This window comes from Rhinopithecus roxellana, chromosome 1 (assembly GCF_007565055.1).
Source record: "Rhinopithecus roxellana isolate Shanxi Qingling chromosome 1, ASM756505v1, whole genome shotgun sequence".
Taxonomy (NCBI): domain Eukaryota; kingdom Metazoa; phylum Chordata; class Mammalia; order Primates; family Cercopithecidae; genus Rhinopithecus; species Rhinopithecus roxellana.
Genome location: NC_044549.1, coordinates 51023730 through 51039567, shown reverse-complemented (window position 1 = coordinate 51039567; position 15838 = coordinate 51023730). Strand labels below are relative to the sequence as shown.

Here is a 15838-nt window from a genome sequence, read left to right as displayed (position 1 = left end):
AATTGCGGCTGGCCTGGGCAAAGAGATGGAGGTGGGACAGTGCATGCTGGAGTTCAGAGAGCCACCTGCCATGGCTAGGAGATGGGGACAGGATGGCAAGGTAGGACCAGAGTCCAGGGAGAGAGGTCGGGCTGGCTGGTGAGGGGTGGACTAAGAGTGGAGGCTGAACCAGCTGGGTATGAATACACAGGCCAGTTTCCGGGCCGTTTTCTGCGTGGGTCAGACATGCCCTTTTAATCTGGTGCTCTCTTCTCTTACTCTGCTCTGAACTGACCTCCCTGCCCCTCCTCATTTTGGCCTCCTGTACATACAGTGAGAGTCCCTCAACACAGCCAAAAAGTAGAGTTGCTTTGGGGTCCAGCACCCTGTCGAGGAATAGCAGCAGATGGGCTAGGTTCTCCACATTTCCCTTTGGCCGGGGCTGCCTCTGCTTCCAGAGAGAAGAACTAGGTCAGGCAGGGATATGTCTTCCCTCCTACGGGGAGCTCGCACATGCAGCCCCACCCGGAGGAGGAACCAGAGCAGCCCATGGCCAGACGCCCTTCTGGCTTTCTCTGAGGCTGAAGTTGGACACCGTGCTGGGAAGCAGGGGCCAGCTGTGGACAGCTGCACCAGGTCTGCTCTGGACCAGAGGCCCCTAGCCCATGCCTGCTTGGATGTGGGAGGAACTCTGCCTGGGACATTTACTCTTTTGCAGTTTGGTGATATTAAGCATATTCACATTGTCATGCAGCTGTCACCCCATTCATCTCCAGAACTTCTCCTCTTCCCAGACTGAAACTCTCTCCCCATTAAACTCTAACTCCTCATTCCAGTCCCTGCCCCAGCCCCTGGTAACCACCATTCTGCTCTCTGAATAGACTTTATTTTTTAAAACAATGTTAAATTTACAGAAAAGATTGAGAGGGTAGTACCGAGAGTCCCCATATATGCCCCACACAGTGTTCTCTGTTATGAACATCTTATATTAGTATGCTACATCTGTTACATTAATGTACAAATGTTGATACAGGATTATTAACTTAAGACCCTGGTTCATTCAGATTTCCTTAGTTTTGCCAGATGTCTTGTTCTAGGGTCCCATCCAGGATCCCACATGCTGTTTAGTGGCCCTGTTTCTTTAGCCCCCGCTTTACTGCAGTAGTTTCTTATTTTCCTTGCTTTTGATGAGCTTGACAGTTTTCAGGAGTACTGGTTGGGTATACGGCAGGACGCCCTTCTGGTAGAAATGTCTGGTGTTTTTCTCATGATTAGACTAGGCGTATGGTTATTTGGGAAGAGGCTTACGGAGCAAGGTACTTTTCATCCCATCATATGAAGGGCACATACTGGCAACAGGATTTACCACTATCAATGTTGACCTTGGTCACCTGGCTAAAGTCACCTGGTGGCAGGTTTCTCCACTGTGGAGCTGCTCTCTCTCACCCCTGCCTTTTCTGTGCCCTTTGGAAGAAAGTCAGTTTGTGCAACCCATTCTTAGGAGCAGGGGATTATGCTCCCTCCCCTTGAGGGCACCATATCTACCTGGGTTATGTGGAATTCTTCTGCCTGGGAGATTTGTCTCTACTCCCTCATTGGCTAGTGTATCTAGTCATTATAAATAAAGAAGTCATTTGTATCAGTATGGACTGTTATAATCCAACACTTCCTTACTTATTTTATTTCTCAGATTGTTTCAGCTTTGGCTGTTGGGCGTGTTTTCAGTTGGTTTCTGTGTCCTTTTCACATGGTGCCATCAATATACATTTCAGGGTGTGTGTGTGTGTATATGTCTGTGTTTTGAGAACTTCCTTACTTTCTGGCAGTGCAAGGTGCTCCAGGATCACGCACCTTGTGTATTTCCTGCCCCAGTCTTAGAATCAATCATTTCTCCATGGAGCCCTGGTTGCATTAATTGGATAATAATATTAGAAGCCAAGATATGGGCATTAGGTGCACTCACTGGTAATGTGGTATCATTTCTTTTACACCTCCTTAGCTGACAGCAAAGAAATATGTGTGTATACCAACCTTTGCATATGCCCATATCTTTGATATTTCCGTACATAACCATCTGTAGCTGAATATTAAACTAACCATGAGTTTTGTTTTATTTTTTGTAGAGATTGAGGTGCCACTATTTTGCCCACACTGGTGTCAAGCAGTCCTCTTGCCTCAGCCTTCCAAAGTGCTGGGATTATAGGCATGAGCCACCATGGCCGGCCTTTATTTATTTTTATTTTATTGTATTTTATGTATTTGTTTTTCATTGTGAGTTTTTACCAATGTTGCCCATTCTAATCATGACCATACTAGCCTCCTCCCTTGCCTATATGTAAATTCTCACTCCAACAGTGAGAAGCCTTGTTCCTACCACCCATTAATTTAATTGTTCAATTTATCTTAATTTGTGAAAGATATTTTTCCTGGGTGTAGAAACCTGGATGGACAGTTTTTCTTTGCTGCCACTCCACTGTCTTCTGGCATACATCGTTTCTGGTGGAAAGTCTGCTGTGATACTCATGAGTGTCTGTCTGTGTAATGTGTCCCTTTTCTCTGGCTGCCTTTAAGATCTTCTCTTTTGATTTGAGTTTGGGAAGTTTGGCTGTGATGTGTCTGTGTGTGTTTTGTGGGGAATGGGGTGCTCTTTATCCAGTTGTGATTCTTGAGCTTCTTGGATCTGTGGTTTGTTGTCATTCATTAATTTTGGGAACTCCTCTTGGATGCTCTGTTCTGTTTCCCCACTCTATGTGTTTCAGTGTGGATCATCTCCGCTGATCTGTCTTCAAGCTCATGGAGTCTTTCCTCAACTGTGTTCCGTTTGCTGCTAAACCCGTCAAAGGAATTCTTTGTTTCTCATCCTGATGTTTTACTTTTAAAATTTCCATTGGACTCTCATGTATGGTTTCCATCTCTGCCAGAATCCTCCATCTGCTCACAGGTGGTGTTCACCTTTCCCGCCAGGTCCTATTACCCACCAGTCAGAGCTACTGTAGGGTCTGATGGCTCGGACAGCTGTGTTCCTTCTTCACTCTGGTTTGATGGAATGCTTTCTCCTCTTGAAAATGAGTTGAGGTTGGGGAGTTTTTTGCTTGCTTTTTTGTGTTCCTCATAACTTGTTATTGAAGGCCAGGCATTATGTGTAGAAGCATTGTAGAGACTGAGGTAAATTGTATTTACCCCTCAAGGTGGGCATGCCTCTTTTTTGGTCATGGCTGTTCACGGTAGGATACAGGGCAGTCAGGTCAGTCCAGTCAGCACCTGATTGGGGTTTGGTTTTGCTGCCATGTCATCAACCTTCAGTGACTACCAGGCTTCATGTTCCTCCAGTGGGGGCTGCTGTGACCTGTGGGGTAGGCCAGAAAGCTTTTCTTTCATTCCTGCTCCATATTCAGCTTTTAGACCTCCCTGCACCACAGGAAGGCCCTCTCCCCATGCTCTTGCCCTTCTCAGAGGCAGGCTACTGCCCCATGTTACTTAGTGCTGGGCTTATGGTGGGCACATGCCTCCATCTGAAGCAGAGCCTGTGAGCCAGGCTCTCACAGCATTTCTGCCCCTCCCCTCCATGGCAGATGAGCTCTGTGGCTCTGTGGCTGGCTTTAGACAGGTTTCTGGCCATCCCCCAGCAAGGTATTGGTGCATAATACTGGATCCAGGGGGTTACCACCCCCCTCCTATGGTGCAGCTTTTGCTCTCTTTCCCTAGAGCAGCAGATCTTTTCCTGGACTCTGGGGGTGGGGGGTCTCCCGGCCTCCCACCGGAACTGAAGCCTTGCATGAGAGAAGGCCTGAGGAAGTGGGCAGGGCTTTGCATGTGGCCCCGCCTTGCCCCGTTCTTTCTTGTGGGCACGTGGCAGAGACTCGTGGAAAAGAGCTTGCGATTGAGGACAGGTTCCCTCGGGTATGCAGCTGCCCATTACTCTAAACTGGCACCAGCCCATACTTGTCCTTTAAGAATTCATTGGCCGGCCGCGGTGGCTCAAGCCTGTAATCCCAGCACTTTGGGAGGCCGAGACGGGCGGATCACGAGGTCAGGAGATCGAGACCATCCTGGCTAACATGGTGAAACCCCGTCTCTACTAAAAAAAAAAAATACAAAAATCTAGCCGGGCGAGGTGGCGGGCGCCTGTAGTCCCAGCTACTCGGGAGGCTGAGGCAGGAGAATGGCGTCAACCCGGGAGGCGGAGCTTGCAGTGAGCCGAGATCGCGCCACTGCACTCCAGCCCGGGCGACAGAGCGAGACTCCGTCTTAAAAAAAATAAAAAATAAAATAAAATAAAAAGAATTCGTTAACATTTTCACTGCTTTCTTCTTACCTTCCTTTATGCCAGCCACCTCTGCCTCCTGTGTGTCGCCAGAGGTGCGGCAGTTCCTGTGTCTCAATCCTCCGTGGACAGGCTTGCCAGGCGGAACCCAGTTCACTTGGTTGCCTTGTGACCCCAGCTCTCCCACAGGCTGAAGCGAAGTTATGATTTTGAAGGTTATCTGGCTTTTTCACACTACAGTGAGAGCAGTGTTCTCTTGTACTTCCTGCATCATAAGTGGAAATGGAACCACAATTATTCATTTTTTACTGCATAGGATTTTATGCCCAAAACCATAGATAATGGAAAGGACTTTTCAGGGCAAATTGTCTACCCACAATGCTCACCTTACAACTTTAGAACCTGCCCTGTGTAAGGTTCAAGGGGCACCTGCCCCACAGGGTGGGCACTTGTTGTATCTAGGATTATGGGGTGCTGTGCAGAGGATACAGGGGGCCTGTCATTTTACATTTTGTGGCTAACCCAGTGAGGTACTGACAGGGCACACTTATTTTTCTAACTACGAGCCTCCGCAGAGTGTGGACCCAGTTTCCTCCACAGGTTTTATGGGCTACAAGCCAGAAGGGCGTGAGGCCAGCCTTGGGTCTGGTGAAGTCCCCATACTCTAGGCCTCATGAGGGACATAGGCTTAGAGAGCATAGGAGCAGTTTTCCAGAGAAACACTGGGATGCTGGACTGCACAGCAAGGCCAGGCAGCTGGTTCCACAGCATACAGAGCCATGGTGGTGGCTCCCTGCAGACCCAGGCTCGGGTCCCAGTCCTGCCTCATACAGGAGGTTGGATTTGGGGCAGGCCTTTCCGGGCCTCATTTTTGTCTGAAACAGAAGCAATGCCATGGCTTACAGAGGAGATAAGACGCCTGGAAGGGGCCCTGACCATCTCCCCCTCACCCCATTCCCACCCACAGGAAAACCTGCAGAAGCTGGTCCACATTGAGCACAGCGTCCGGGGCCAAGGGGATCTCCTCCAGCCAGGAAGGGTGAGTGCCGCCGCCTTGGGCAGGGGCAGAGGGTGGCTGGGCGAGGCTCCGATAAGCCCCATTGTTCACTGGGCTGGCCCCAGACAGGGCTGGCTGCAGGTGCTGTCTACCCGTGGAGGGCAGGCAGGCGGGTGGGCGTGGGCTCACTGGATTCTCCTGGCCGGGGCCCTCGGCTACCTTCCCTGGGGTTCTCCACCCCATGTGTTGCCTGCAGAGCAGTTAAAGACTCAGCACCAGTTTTTTTTTTTCGTGTTGCCTGTGGCTCTCCTCACCTCCAAGAAGAGGAAGCACCAAGTATTTTCAGTGCCGAGTTGCTGGGAAAACAGAAAATGATCTCCCAAGAGCAAGCCCCCAGAAAACTTCTTGAAGATAACATTCTTGAAGAGATAAATTCACTCTCTTTAAAGCTTCCAAATGGAAAATGTAAAACTCAGCTTAAAAACAGTAAAAAATACGTTCATTACTAGTTATGCTCCATAAAGGACAAGAGACAAAGGAATGAAAGTGCATGCTCAGGGGAATTTTCCTCGAGGTTAGCAGGTATCTCATGGGACTGAGATGCTGTCAAGTTACATGTAGTATTTTAGCCAGGATCATGAGTTTGGTAAATTGTTTCTTAAACATCTATTTGTAGCTCCAGAATTAAGGGGACTGTAGCAGCTGTTCCCAGGTCTTCGGCTGTTTTAGACCTTCAGAGGCTCTGTTCTGAATGGACTCCTCATGGGTACAAGCCAAGGAGGGAGTCATGGCTTGGACCACCCAGAATCCTGAAAGAGACGGTCTTGAGCACCATGATCCCAAATGTTGAAATCCCAAAAGATCAAGATCCCAAAAATATAATTCTGGAAAAAATAATTTAGAAAAATATTTAAAAGATATTTATATTTTGAAAAAGGGAATTTATGGGGCCGGGTGCGGTGGCTCACGCCTGTAATCCCAGCACTTTGGGAGGCTGAGGTGGGCGGATCACGAGGTCAGGAGTTCGAGATCAGTCTGGCCAACATAGTGAAACCCCATCTCTACTAAAAATACAAAAAATTAGCCAGGTATGGTGGCCTGTAGTCCCAGCTACTCAGGAGGCTGAGGCAAGAGTAATCGCTTAAACCCAGGAGGCTGAGGTTGCAGTGAGCCGAGATTGTGCCATTGCACTCTAGCCCAGGCGTCTCAAAAGAATAAATAAATAAAAAGAAATAATAAATAAAAAGGGAATTTATTTATTTATCTTTTTTTTTTTTTTTTTTGAGACTAAGTTTAGCTCTTGTTGCCCAGGCTGGAGTGCAGTGGCACGATCTCGGCTCACTGCAGCCTCCGCCTCCCAGGTTCAAGCAATTCTGCCTCAGCCTCCCGTATAGCTGGGATTACAGGCATGAGCCACTGCCACGCCTGGCTAATTTTGTGTTTTTAGTAGAGACCAGGTTTCTCCATGTTGGTCAGGCTGGTCTCACACTCCCGACCTCAGGTGATCTGCTCACCTCGGCCTCCCAAAGTGCTGGGATTACAGACATGAGTCACCGTGCCTGACGGGAATTTATTTAAGAAACATAAAAACACAGCAATACTTCATAGGCCACTTTATACAATAAAATAGGCACTAAGAACATACATAATTTTGCAAGCATAAGTGCTGCTGTGTGCTAACAATAGTTCCATGGGTCAAGACTAAGCACACAAACCATATTCATAAAAGAAAGGTCAAACAGGGAAATGTATCAGTGTATGTCACTATGGTTAGTAATTGTATGCACCCAGCCTTATAACTGTGGTCATCTGAAATACCATGACAAATAACCGAAGGCTTTTGATGAGCTCAGTTAAAAATTGTGATGGGTCACCACAGTATATGCAGCCACCCACAGAGCTAAGATCTCCGGAAATATTATCTTTCACAAATGCAAATGTACAAAATGGGTATCTCCATTCATTGAGGAAGTTTGTGTTTTTAAGTACATACACAGTGCTTACACACACATTCAACATTGTGGTAATGCACTTTTCTTTCCTTTTTTTTTTTTTTTTTGAGACAGAGTCTTGCTCTGTTGCCCAGGCTGGAGTGCAGTGGCATGATCTAGACTCACTGCAGCCTCTGTCCCCTGGGTTCAAGTGATTCTTCTGCCTCAGCCTCCCGAGTAGCTGGGACTACAGGCACATGCCACCACACCCGCCTTATTTTTGTATTTTTAGTAGAGATGGAGTTTCACCATATTAGCCAGTCTGATCTTGAACTCCTGACCTCGTGATCTGCCCGCCTCAGCCTGCCAAAGTGCTCGGATTACAGGCATGAGCCACCGCGTCTGGTTATGATAATACACTTTTCAGGAAGCCAAATTTGAAAAAAAAAAAAAAAAATACATAAAATGAATTAGAACCCTGTAAAAGTCTATATACAGTTTATACCTCCAGTATTGGAAATGATGCAGAATGTAATACAGAGCATGGTGAATTGCTTTGCCAGGTTTCCAGGTGTTCCTCAATCCAGTCAGGTTGATGCCTAAAAATTAACCATCACAAGTCCACCCCTTGTCAGCTTGGCCCCCCTCACGCATCTCCTTAAATCATACTTAATTTCCAAACAAAGATAATAAGAGGGTAATAATTCCACCTAACGTAATGCGGCTCTCCTGTGATTGTGATTTTCAGAATTTTGTGAGTGTTTTGTTTTTTTTGAGACAGGGTCTTATTAAGTTCCCAGGCTGGTCTTGGACTCCTGAGCTCAAGTGATGCTTTCGAGTAGCTGAGGCTACAGATACACGCCATGGCACCCAGGGTGGTTTTTGGAATTTTTGATGTTAAGGATTTTAGACTTTTGAGATTTAGACTTCAGGGATTATGACATTCAGGGTGGTGTCTTTCAGGACTACGATCCCAGCCCTGCTCTAGCATATACAGCACCTCTCTTGTGAGCGGGGATTTATCTGCTAGCTGCTCTCAGGTCCTCTGGGAGGCTTTATGATATAAGTTTCCACTCAGGGGCCTTCCCCACACCCTTGTGGGGGGCATCAGCCTTCAGGGGGCATCAGCCTGACAGCCCAGTTCTGCTTCTCTCCCCACAGGAGTTTCTGAAGGAAGGGACGCTGATGAAAGTAACAGGGAAAAACAGACGACCCCGGCACCTATTTCTGGTAAGTGCCTGGTCCCCAAGGCCAGCTCAGGAACTGTCAAGTTCTGTGAGGTTTTCGAGGGCCCTTATTCAAGGACAAGTGGAAGAGGGTGAGAGGAGAGTAGAACAGAGCAGAAATTTGGGGGTGAGGATCATTCCGGACAGCTGAGAGCTTCACCCTTAGACATCACAGCCTACTGCTCATTTGTTATTTGAATGATTTGGAGTGGAATGTTGGCGAGATGTAGTTGCCCACATCCCCACTGTAGATGTCTGTCAACCACCTTATCTAATGCTCAGAGAACCAAGGTCCAGAAAGGAAAGTCGCTGTAGCCAGGCCTCCCGAGAGGAAGGTGGCAGAAGCCCAGGAAGGAGCCAAGGGTTGTGACCCAAGTCCTGCACTTTCTGTACTGTGCAGGAGACACGACGTGATTTAACATTTTTGCTTATGGACAGCTGGAGTCTTGCATACCAGGGAGTGTCCAGGCCTAGGGTGTAGCTGTATCGGCCTTAGTGGCTGTTGAGTGCCCCAGTCCTGAGACCCCCAAGTGGCCATGTCTTTCAAACTCTCTGCTGGGCACAGTTTTTCTCTTGCTTCTGCACTTCTGCTGTCATTCGTTGTTCCTGTCCGCCATGGCTGCCTCTCCCAGCTTCCTCATACTTCGTTAGAGCACCGTGTGCAGTGGGAGAGACAGGCTGTGGTAAGAGTCTACAAACTCTCTCTGTTCCAGGTGTTGACTGAGCACCTCATGTGTGCTGGTGCTAGAAACAAAGAAAGAAAAATCCCAGGTCTTGCCCTCAGCCATCAGAGTCTAATGGGAGGGAGAAGCAAGCAGACAGCCCATTGTAAATGCAGAGTTATGAGCATGATATGGAGGGAATCTCGGGTGCAAAGAGGACTAAGGAGGGCCGGAGGTAAAGAGAAGAGGAGCCACAGCCACGACAGCGCTGCCGTGTATGGAATATCTGCTGGGTGTGCACACTGTGCTCAGTGTTTCATATGTTTCCTGAAGAAAATTCTACCCGAGTTCAGCCCTGGAGGAAGGATGGAAGTTTGGCAGGTGCACTAAGGAAGGGCATTTCAGGAGAGGGAAGGGCCTAAGCAAAGGATAGAGGCATGAGGAGTGTGGTGTCTTGGAGGAGCTCTGTGAGCCTCAAGAAGCCTTTGTCTGCAGCCTTCTGCTCCTGAGTGGGGTCTTCCCCATGCCCCAAATAGGCCCTGCCCATAGAGGGGCCACTTGAGGGCTGAATTCCAGAGAGAGCTGGTGGCGCTGGTGGAGAAATCCTGAGCCTGTCTAGGAAGGATGGGGCCTGCAGTGCTGGCAGGGTGTGCTGGGCCCAGATGGCTGGTGGCCTCAGGCTCTGCATGAGGCACTAGGTGACCCAAGTCCAGAGTCTCCCTCCCTCCCCTCCCTCCTAAGAGCTATTTCTTTCCTCCCCTGAGAACGCCTCACTCTGGCTAGTCAGTGCTGCAGTGGGTGAGATTTAGCTGCAGGCAAGAGGAGAGTGGACTCCCGGGGGGATTTTGAGAGGGCTCTGAGAACCAAGCAGCGTGTGGTTTAGATTTGGGTTCTCAGAAGGATTTCAAAGCCCCCACAGATGCTTGAGTCCTTTTCTCTAGGTTGTCTTTTTTGTTTTTTTAACCTCTGCTTAAACACCTCCAGTGTTGGGGAACTCACTGCCTGCTGTAACATTCATTCATTCTGCAGCTTATTATCCATCTCCTCTGTGTGCCAGGAACTGTGCTGGTGTGTAGACATAGCCTCTGCCCTGCTGTGGGTCTTGGAGTCCAGTGGTGGAAGACATTTTTTATTCCATGTTAGACAAGTCTAAATTTTGAAAATTCCCGACTGGGTGCGATGGCTCATGCCTGTAATCACAGCACTTTGGGAGGCTGAGGCAGGCGGGTCACTAGGTCTGGAGTTCGAGACCAACCTGGCGAACATGGTGAAACCCCATCTCTACTAAAAATACAAAAAATGAGCCAGGCATAGTGGCGGGTGCTTGTAGTCCCAGCTACTCAGGAGGCTGAGGCAGGAGAATGGCTTGAACCTGGGGGGCGGAGGTTGCAGTGAGCCCAGATCGTGCCACTGCACTCCAGCCTGGGCGACAGAGTGAGACTTCGTCTCAAAAAAAAAAATTCTCTCCATTGAGGAGAGATCACTGAATGTAGGGGCAGGTAATGAGCCAGACGGAGCTGGTTAGATCCTGCCCCGTGGGACACTTACTTCTTCTGTGACCCTTGGACAACTCACAGACATGTGCGAGCCTCAAGTTTCCCACCAGGAAAAGTGGAAAGACTGGGTGGTTTTGAGAATTAAATTCCTGGCATTTAATCACGTGCCTGGGAGGTAGAAGCCACTTATCTGATAGTAGTTACAACAGTTTCTCCCTTCCCACTGACAGTTGTTCCATGGGACACAGGTCCTCCCTCTCTATCTAGAGCTACAGATTTCATCAGCTCCCTACCCCAGCACAGCCCTGCAGGGAGTTGGGTCCCTGTGAATTCCCCCCTTCAGGATGCAAAAGGGAGGCCGTACAGGATGGCGATGGGGAGGCAGACAGACCAGATGCAGACCCCAGCTCTGACAGTGACTGGTGTGAGACCCATGGGCACATCCCATTACCTCCCTGAGCCTCAGCTCCCTGATGTTTAAAACAAGGGAAGCAGTGAGGCGCCAGATGGCACAGGGTGGAGCTCTGTCTTGGCCCCTCAGCCATTTGCATCTGGCCACCTCCTCTGGCCACGCCCCTCTGATCTCTGTGCCTCTCCCAGGGACCTTGAATGCCAGGAACAGACACAGCAGCCTGGCCTTCCCCAATCTGTCCTCACCCCGTTCTCTGCTTCATCTGTCCCTGGTCTTGGCTCACTGGCCCTCACACACCTGAGGCTCTTTGAGAAGGGTGCCAGCTCCTCCCCTTCAAGCCAAGCTCAGATAGCACTTTCTATGGAAGCCTAGCTGCCACCCCCGCTTCCCCTCCCCCCCTCCTCCTCTAGCCCTGCTTTTCCTCTACCCCACACTCCCCCAGTCTGGCATGGCCCTTTATCAGAACATCTCCTTCCCTCAGGGATAGGCCTGCGTCCCTCTGATTACCCCGCCATGATTAGGCCGTAAGCCCCACAGTCTGAACCTGGGCCCTCTTGTTCCTCTGGCTCAGCGCAGCCCTTCCACTGGGCAGTGTTGATAACTGTCTAATGCAGGCGTACATGGGAGTAGGGTGGCCTGACAGGTGCTCAAGCCAGGGAGTGCCATGGTGAACAAACACACTTAGGAAGAATTTTTCTTCCTCAAAGGTGCCAGTTTCAGAAAATAATCTGAACTGCAGAACAGAGTCGGGGCATCTGGGCGCCTGTGCCCAGCAGTTTTGTTAGATTGCGGAAAGTGTCCCACCAGGCCCTGAAGTCCCTGAGCTGCAGGTGGGGCTGCCCCCGGTGGCTCCTTACAGTGGGAAGCCCCCCTACCCATTCATGATGGGCTTTTCCTCCTTCCTCCAAGCTGGGGCTGTAAAGCATGTACTTTGAAGCAGGCAGGAGAGCCATGGGCAAATTAGGAGGCAGCCTGGTCCTGAACCGCGAAGGAAACCTTAGGGTGCTTATGACAGTTGCCATGGCAGCAGGAGCTTGAGGGACCATCACAGAGAGGCTGGGGCTGCTCTCCCGAGTGACACAGGTCGGTTCCCTGAGGCTGGGAGGGTTCATGGGCAAGGTTCGTGAACCTGTGCGCAGGTTCACTGTGAGAGCAGCTCTGACATTCCCTCCCGAACACACTGGAAGGACACTCATCAAGCCATACCCCTGGCTCCACTACCTGCTAGCTGTGACCTCAGGCATGGCCTCTGGCCTCTCTGGGCCTCAGTTTCTCCCTCTGGGAAATGGGGATGATGATCATGGTGCCTGCACATTAGTACTGTGGGAGTGTACATTAGGACTGTGGGAGTGAAGTCAGGGGTTTGGTCCAGTGCCTGGTGCAGAATCAATGTCAGTGCACCATATCGCCTGTCACTCTTAGAAGGCAGGGCAAGAACAGGGCTTCACAAACTAGAGCTGCAGGCCAACGCCAGCCGGATGCCAATTTTTGTTGATAAAGTTCTGTTGGAACACAGCCACGTGCATTCTATCATGGGTCATCTGTGGCTGCTTTGCACAGCAGTGGAGTTGAGGGGTGGAGGCAGAGGCCTGAAACATTCAACACCTGGCCCTCACAGGGAAGTGCACCAACCCCCACCTACTCCAACTCTGTTGGGACACAGCAAGGCCCAGAGAGAGGGAGGGGTTCCTGAGGTCCCATGGGGGGGTCAGTGGTGGGCCAAGTCTCCTGTATTGCCATAGCTGGAACCTTGGAGTCCCGAGAAGAGCTAGCTGTGGGAAACCTCATTCTGTTCCCTCAGCAGGCTCTGTCTATCAGGGGAAAAGAAGTATTCATTCTGACTTTTCACATGCATTGTTTTGTTCCGTCCTTACACACCCCTACTTAATGTTTTCCTCCATGCTTGCGGGGCTCTCCTTGGCTCATGTCAGCACCATGCGTAGAGGACTTGCCTTGGTTCACATTGGCACCATGTGTCCAGGACTTATCCTGGTTCACGTTGATGCCATGTGTCCAGGGCTCACTCTGGTTTATGTTGGCACCATGTGTAGAACATTCAATTTGGTTCATGTTGGCACCATGTGTGTAGGGCTCATCCTAGTTGATGTTGGCGCCATATGTCCAGGGCTCACCGTAGTTCATGTTGGCAACATGTGTACAGGGCTCACCCTAACTGATGTTGGTGCCATGTCTGGGGCTCACCCTGTTTCATGTTGGCGCCTTGTGTACAGGGCTCACTTTGGTTCACATTGGTGCCACGTGCACACAGCGCTCCCTAGTTCATGTTCCAGGTGGAAAGGGCTCCCCCTGGTTGATGTTGGCGCCATGTGTACAGGGCTCCCCCTGGTTCATGTTGGTGCCATGTGTAAAGGACTCCCCTGGTTCATGTTGGCTCCATGTTTAGTGGGCTTATTCTGGTTCATTTGGCCCCATGTGAAAAGGGCTCACCCCAGGTTCATATTGGTCACATATGGAGAGGGCATTCTCTGCATGTCCATGATAAGTAATGGTAGTAGTGTCGCCCATTTCCCAGAGGAACCTGAGACTCAGCTGAGGAAAGGGCTTGGTCATAGTCTCCACGCTGGTCCGTAACATGGTCAGGATTTACAACCCTGAGCGTGATGTCATCTTCTCACACCTGAAATTGTTTAGCTAAACAGAAATACTCTCTCCTAAGGAGATAAAGTGACTTTCATTACATGTCTTTCTGTATGCCCTGCTGTTGGGAGGGCTTTAGTTGTTAATTCAACAAATATTAATTGAGCACCTACTCTGTGAAGGGACCTGGAAGTACAGCAGCAAGCAGGGCCCACCACTTCCCTCTCCTCAAGGTGTCTCCCAACCCTTCCTTAACTATACTTTATTGAGCCTTAATTTTTATAGTGAAATGCATCAACCTTAAGCATATGTGTTAGTCAGTACTGACAAGTGTATATCACAGTGTAACCACCACCTGGGTCGAGATGTGGAACATCTCCAACCACCAGAAAGTTCCTCTGTGCCTGATTGGAGTTCATTTCTCCCAACCCTGGAGGCCCCCATCAACCAGTGGCCTGACTTTCATCCCTCTTTAGATTAGTTCTGCCTGTTCTGGAATGTCACAGAAATGTCATCAAACAGCGTAACTCTCTCGTGCCTCGCTTCTTCACTCAGCATGATTTTGAGATACATCCACGTGGTGGTGTGTATTGGCGGCGTGTTCCTTCTGGCTGCTATAAGGTATTCTGTAGTATGGATAGACCAGTTAGTTTATCCATTCACCTGCAAATAGACATTGGAATTGTCCCCACTATTTGGCTGTTACAAATAAAGCCACTGTGAACATTCTCACACATGACTTTTTGAGGGCATATGCGTTTATTCCCCTCGAGCATTGAACCAGGAGTAGAATGGCAAGGAAGGGGCTCACATTTTGGCCACAATGTTTTTGCGCACCTGTGGGGGTTACTGAGGAATACAACATGCCTGTGCACAGCGGAGCTCAGGGATCCTTTGAGGACAGAAGCCTGGCGCAGCCCTCTGGGACCAGGGGACTCTAACAGGGTTTCCCTCTCTCCAGATGAACGATGTGCTCCTGTACACCTATCCCCAGAAGGATGGGAAGTACCGGCTGAAGAACACATTGGCTGTGGCCAGCATGAAGGTAAATGTCTGGTGGAAGGTACCCCAGGGTTGGGGGACAGGGAGACCCCAGGGGAGAAGGGGACAGCATCTTGCTCCTAGGAGCACCCAGACCAGCTGGAAGAGGGAGGCCCGGTGGAAACAGTATTGGGCTACAGCAGGTTGGTGCCCAGGGAGAGGAGAGGGGGATGGAGGGCTTCCTGGAAGAGGGGACTGAACCCTTAGAGTGGGTAATATTTGGTCAGATCAGGAAGAAAGAGAGGGGGGCATCCTACAAGGAGGAAAATGCATAAGGAAGGGCCTGGGTTAGGGGAACAAGCAGGTGTTTGGTAATTTTTTTTAATTGTGATAAAATACATATTATTTTTAAAGTAACCATTTTTAAATGTACAGTTCTGTGGCACTAAGCACATTTACATTGCTGTGTATCCAGCACCACCATCCATCTCAGAACTCTTTCCTCTCCCCAGACTGAAACTCTGCCCACATTAAACACCAACTCTCCATTCCCCTCTCCTTCCCAGCCCCTGGTACCCACTGTTCTACTTTCTGTCTCCATGAATTTGACTACTCTGGATACCTCGAATGAGAGGGGTCACACAGTATTGATCCTTGTTTCACTTAGCACAGTGTCCTCAAGGTTGATCCCTGTCATCTGTAGTATGGGTCAGAATTTTCCTTCCGTTGTGTGGATAGACCACATGGTGTTTATTCAACCCTCTGCCGATGGACACTGGGTGGCTTCCACCTTTAGGCTGTTGTGAGTAATACTGTTGTGAATATGGGCATATGTGTGGGGCTTAGCTCCGTGTAACTTGGTCCCAAAGATGGGAACACTAGGGAGCTATTGGGGACCTTGAGGAGCAGGAGGTTTTAGGAAGTTAATTCTGGTGCAACAGGGGGCTGAAGTCAGAGAGGGCGACACTGAGGTGGGACAGTGGAGCCGCAGGTGGTTCTCATTGTCAAGGGCAGAGGCAGGGATGGCCAGGAGAGCTGTAAGAGGCACTGTGCAATCTCTCTTGATCCTGTAGGCTCTTTACCGTGGGGAAGGGGAAGGAGGAAACACCTTTCTCAGCATGGAGGTTTGTTCCCTTTTGGAACCAAAGGCTCTATTGAGGAGACTGTTAGAAAAAGGAATGGGAGACATGGTCACTGGGCAGGTACTTGTCCAACATGACAGTGCACCTGGGGTTGCCCAGGCTGGTCCCTGAGCATGACGCTCTGCAGCCTTCCCAGCGGTGGGTGAGTGG

The 15838-nt window shown here is 49.7% G+C and overlaps 1 protein-coding gene across 1 annotated transcript in view; it reads left to right on the top strand.

Annotated features, from left to right (window-relative positions):
• The window catches only part of FGD5 (FYVE, RhoGEF and PH domain containing 5), a 124971-nt gene that overhangs the window by 93575 nt on the left and 15558 nt on the right, over positions 1-15838 (top strand). The window contains 3 exon segments of the mRNA XM_010381519.2: positions 5211-5282; positions 8333-8401; positions 14527-14610. Of these exon segments, the coding sequence (XP_010379821.2) occupies positions 5211-5282; positions 8333-8401; positions 14527-14610 (225 nt within the window).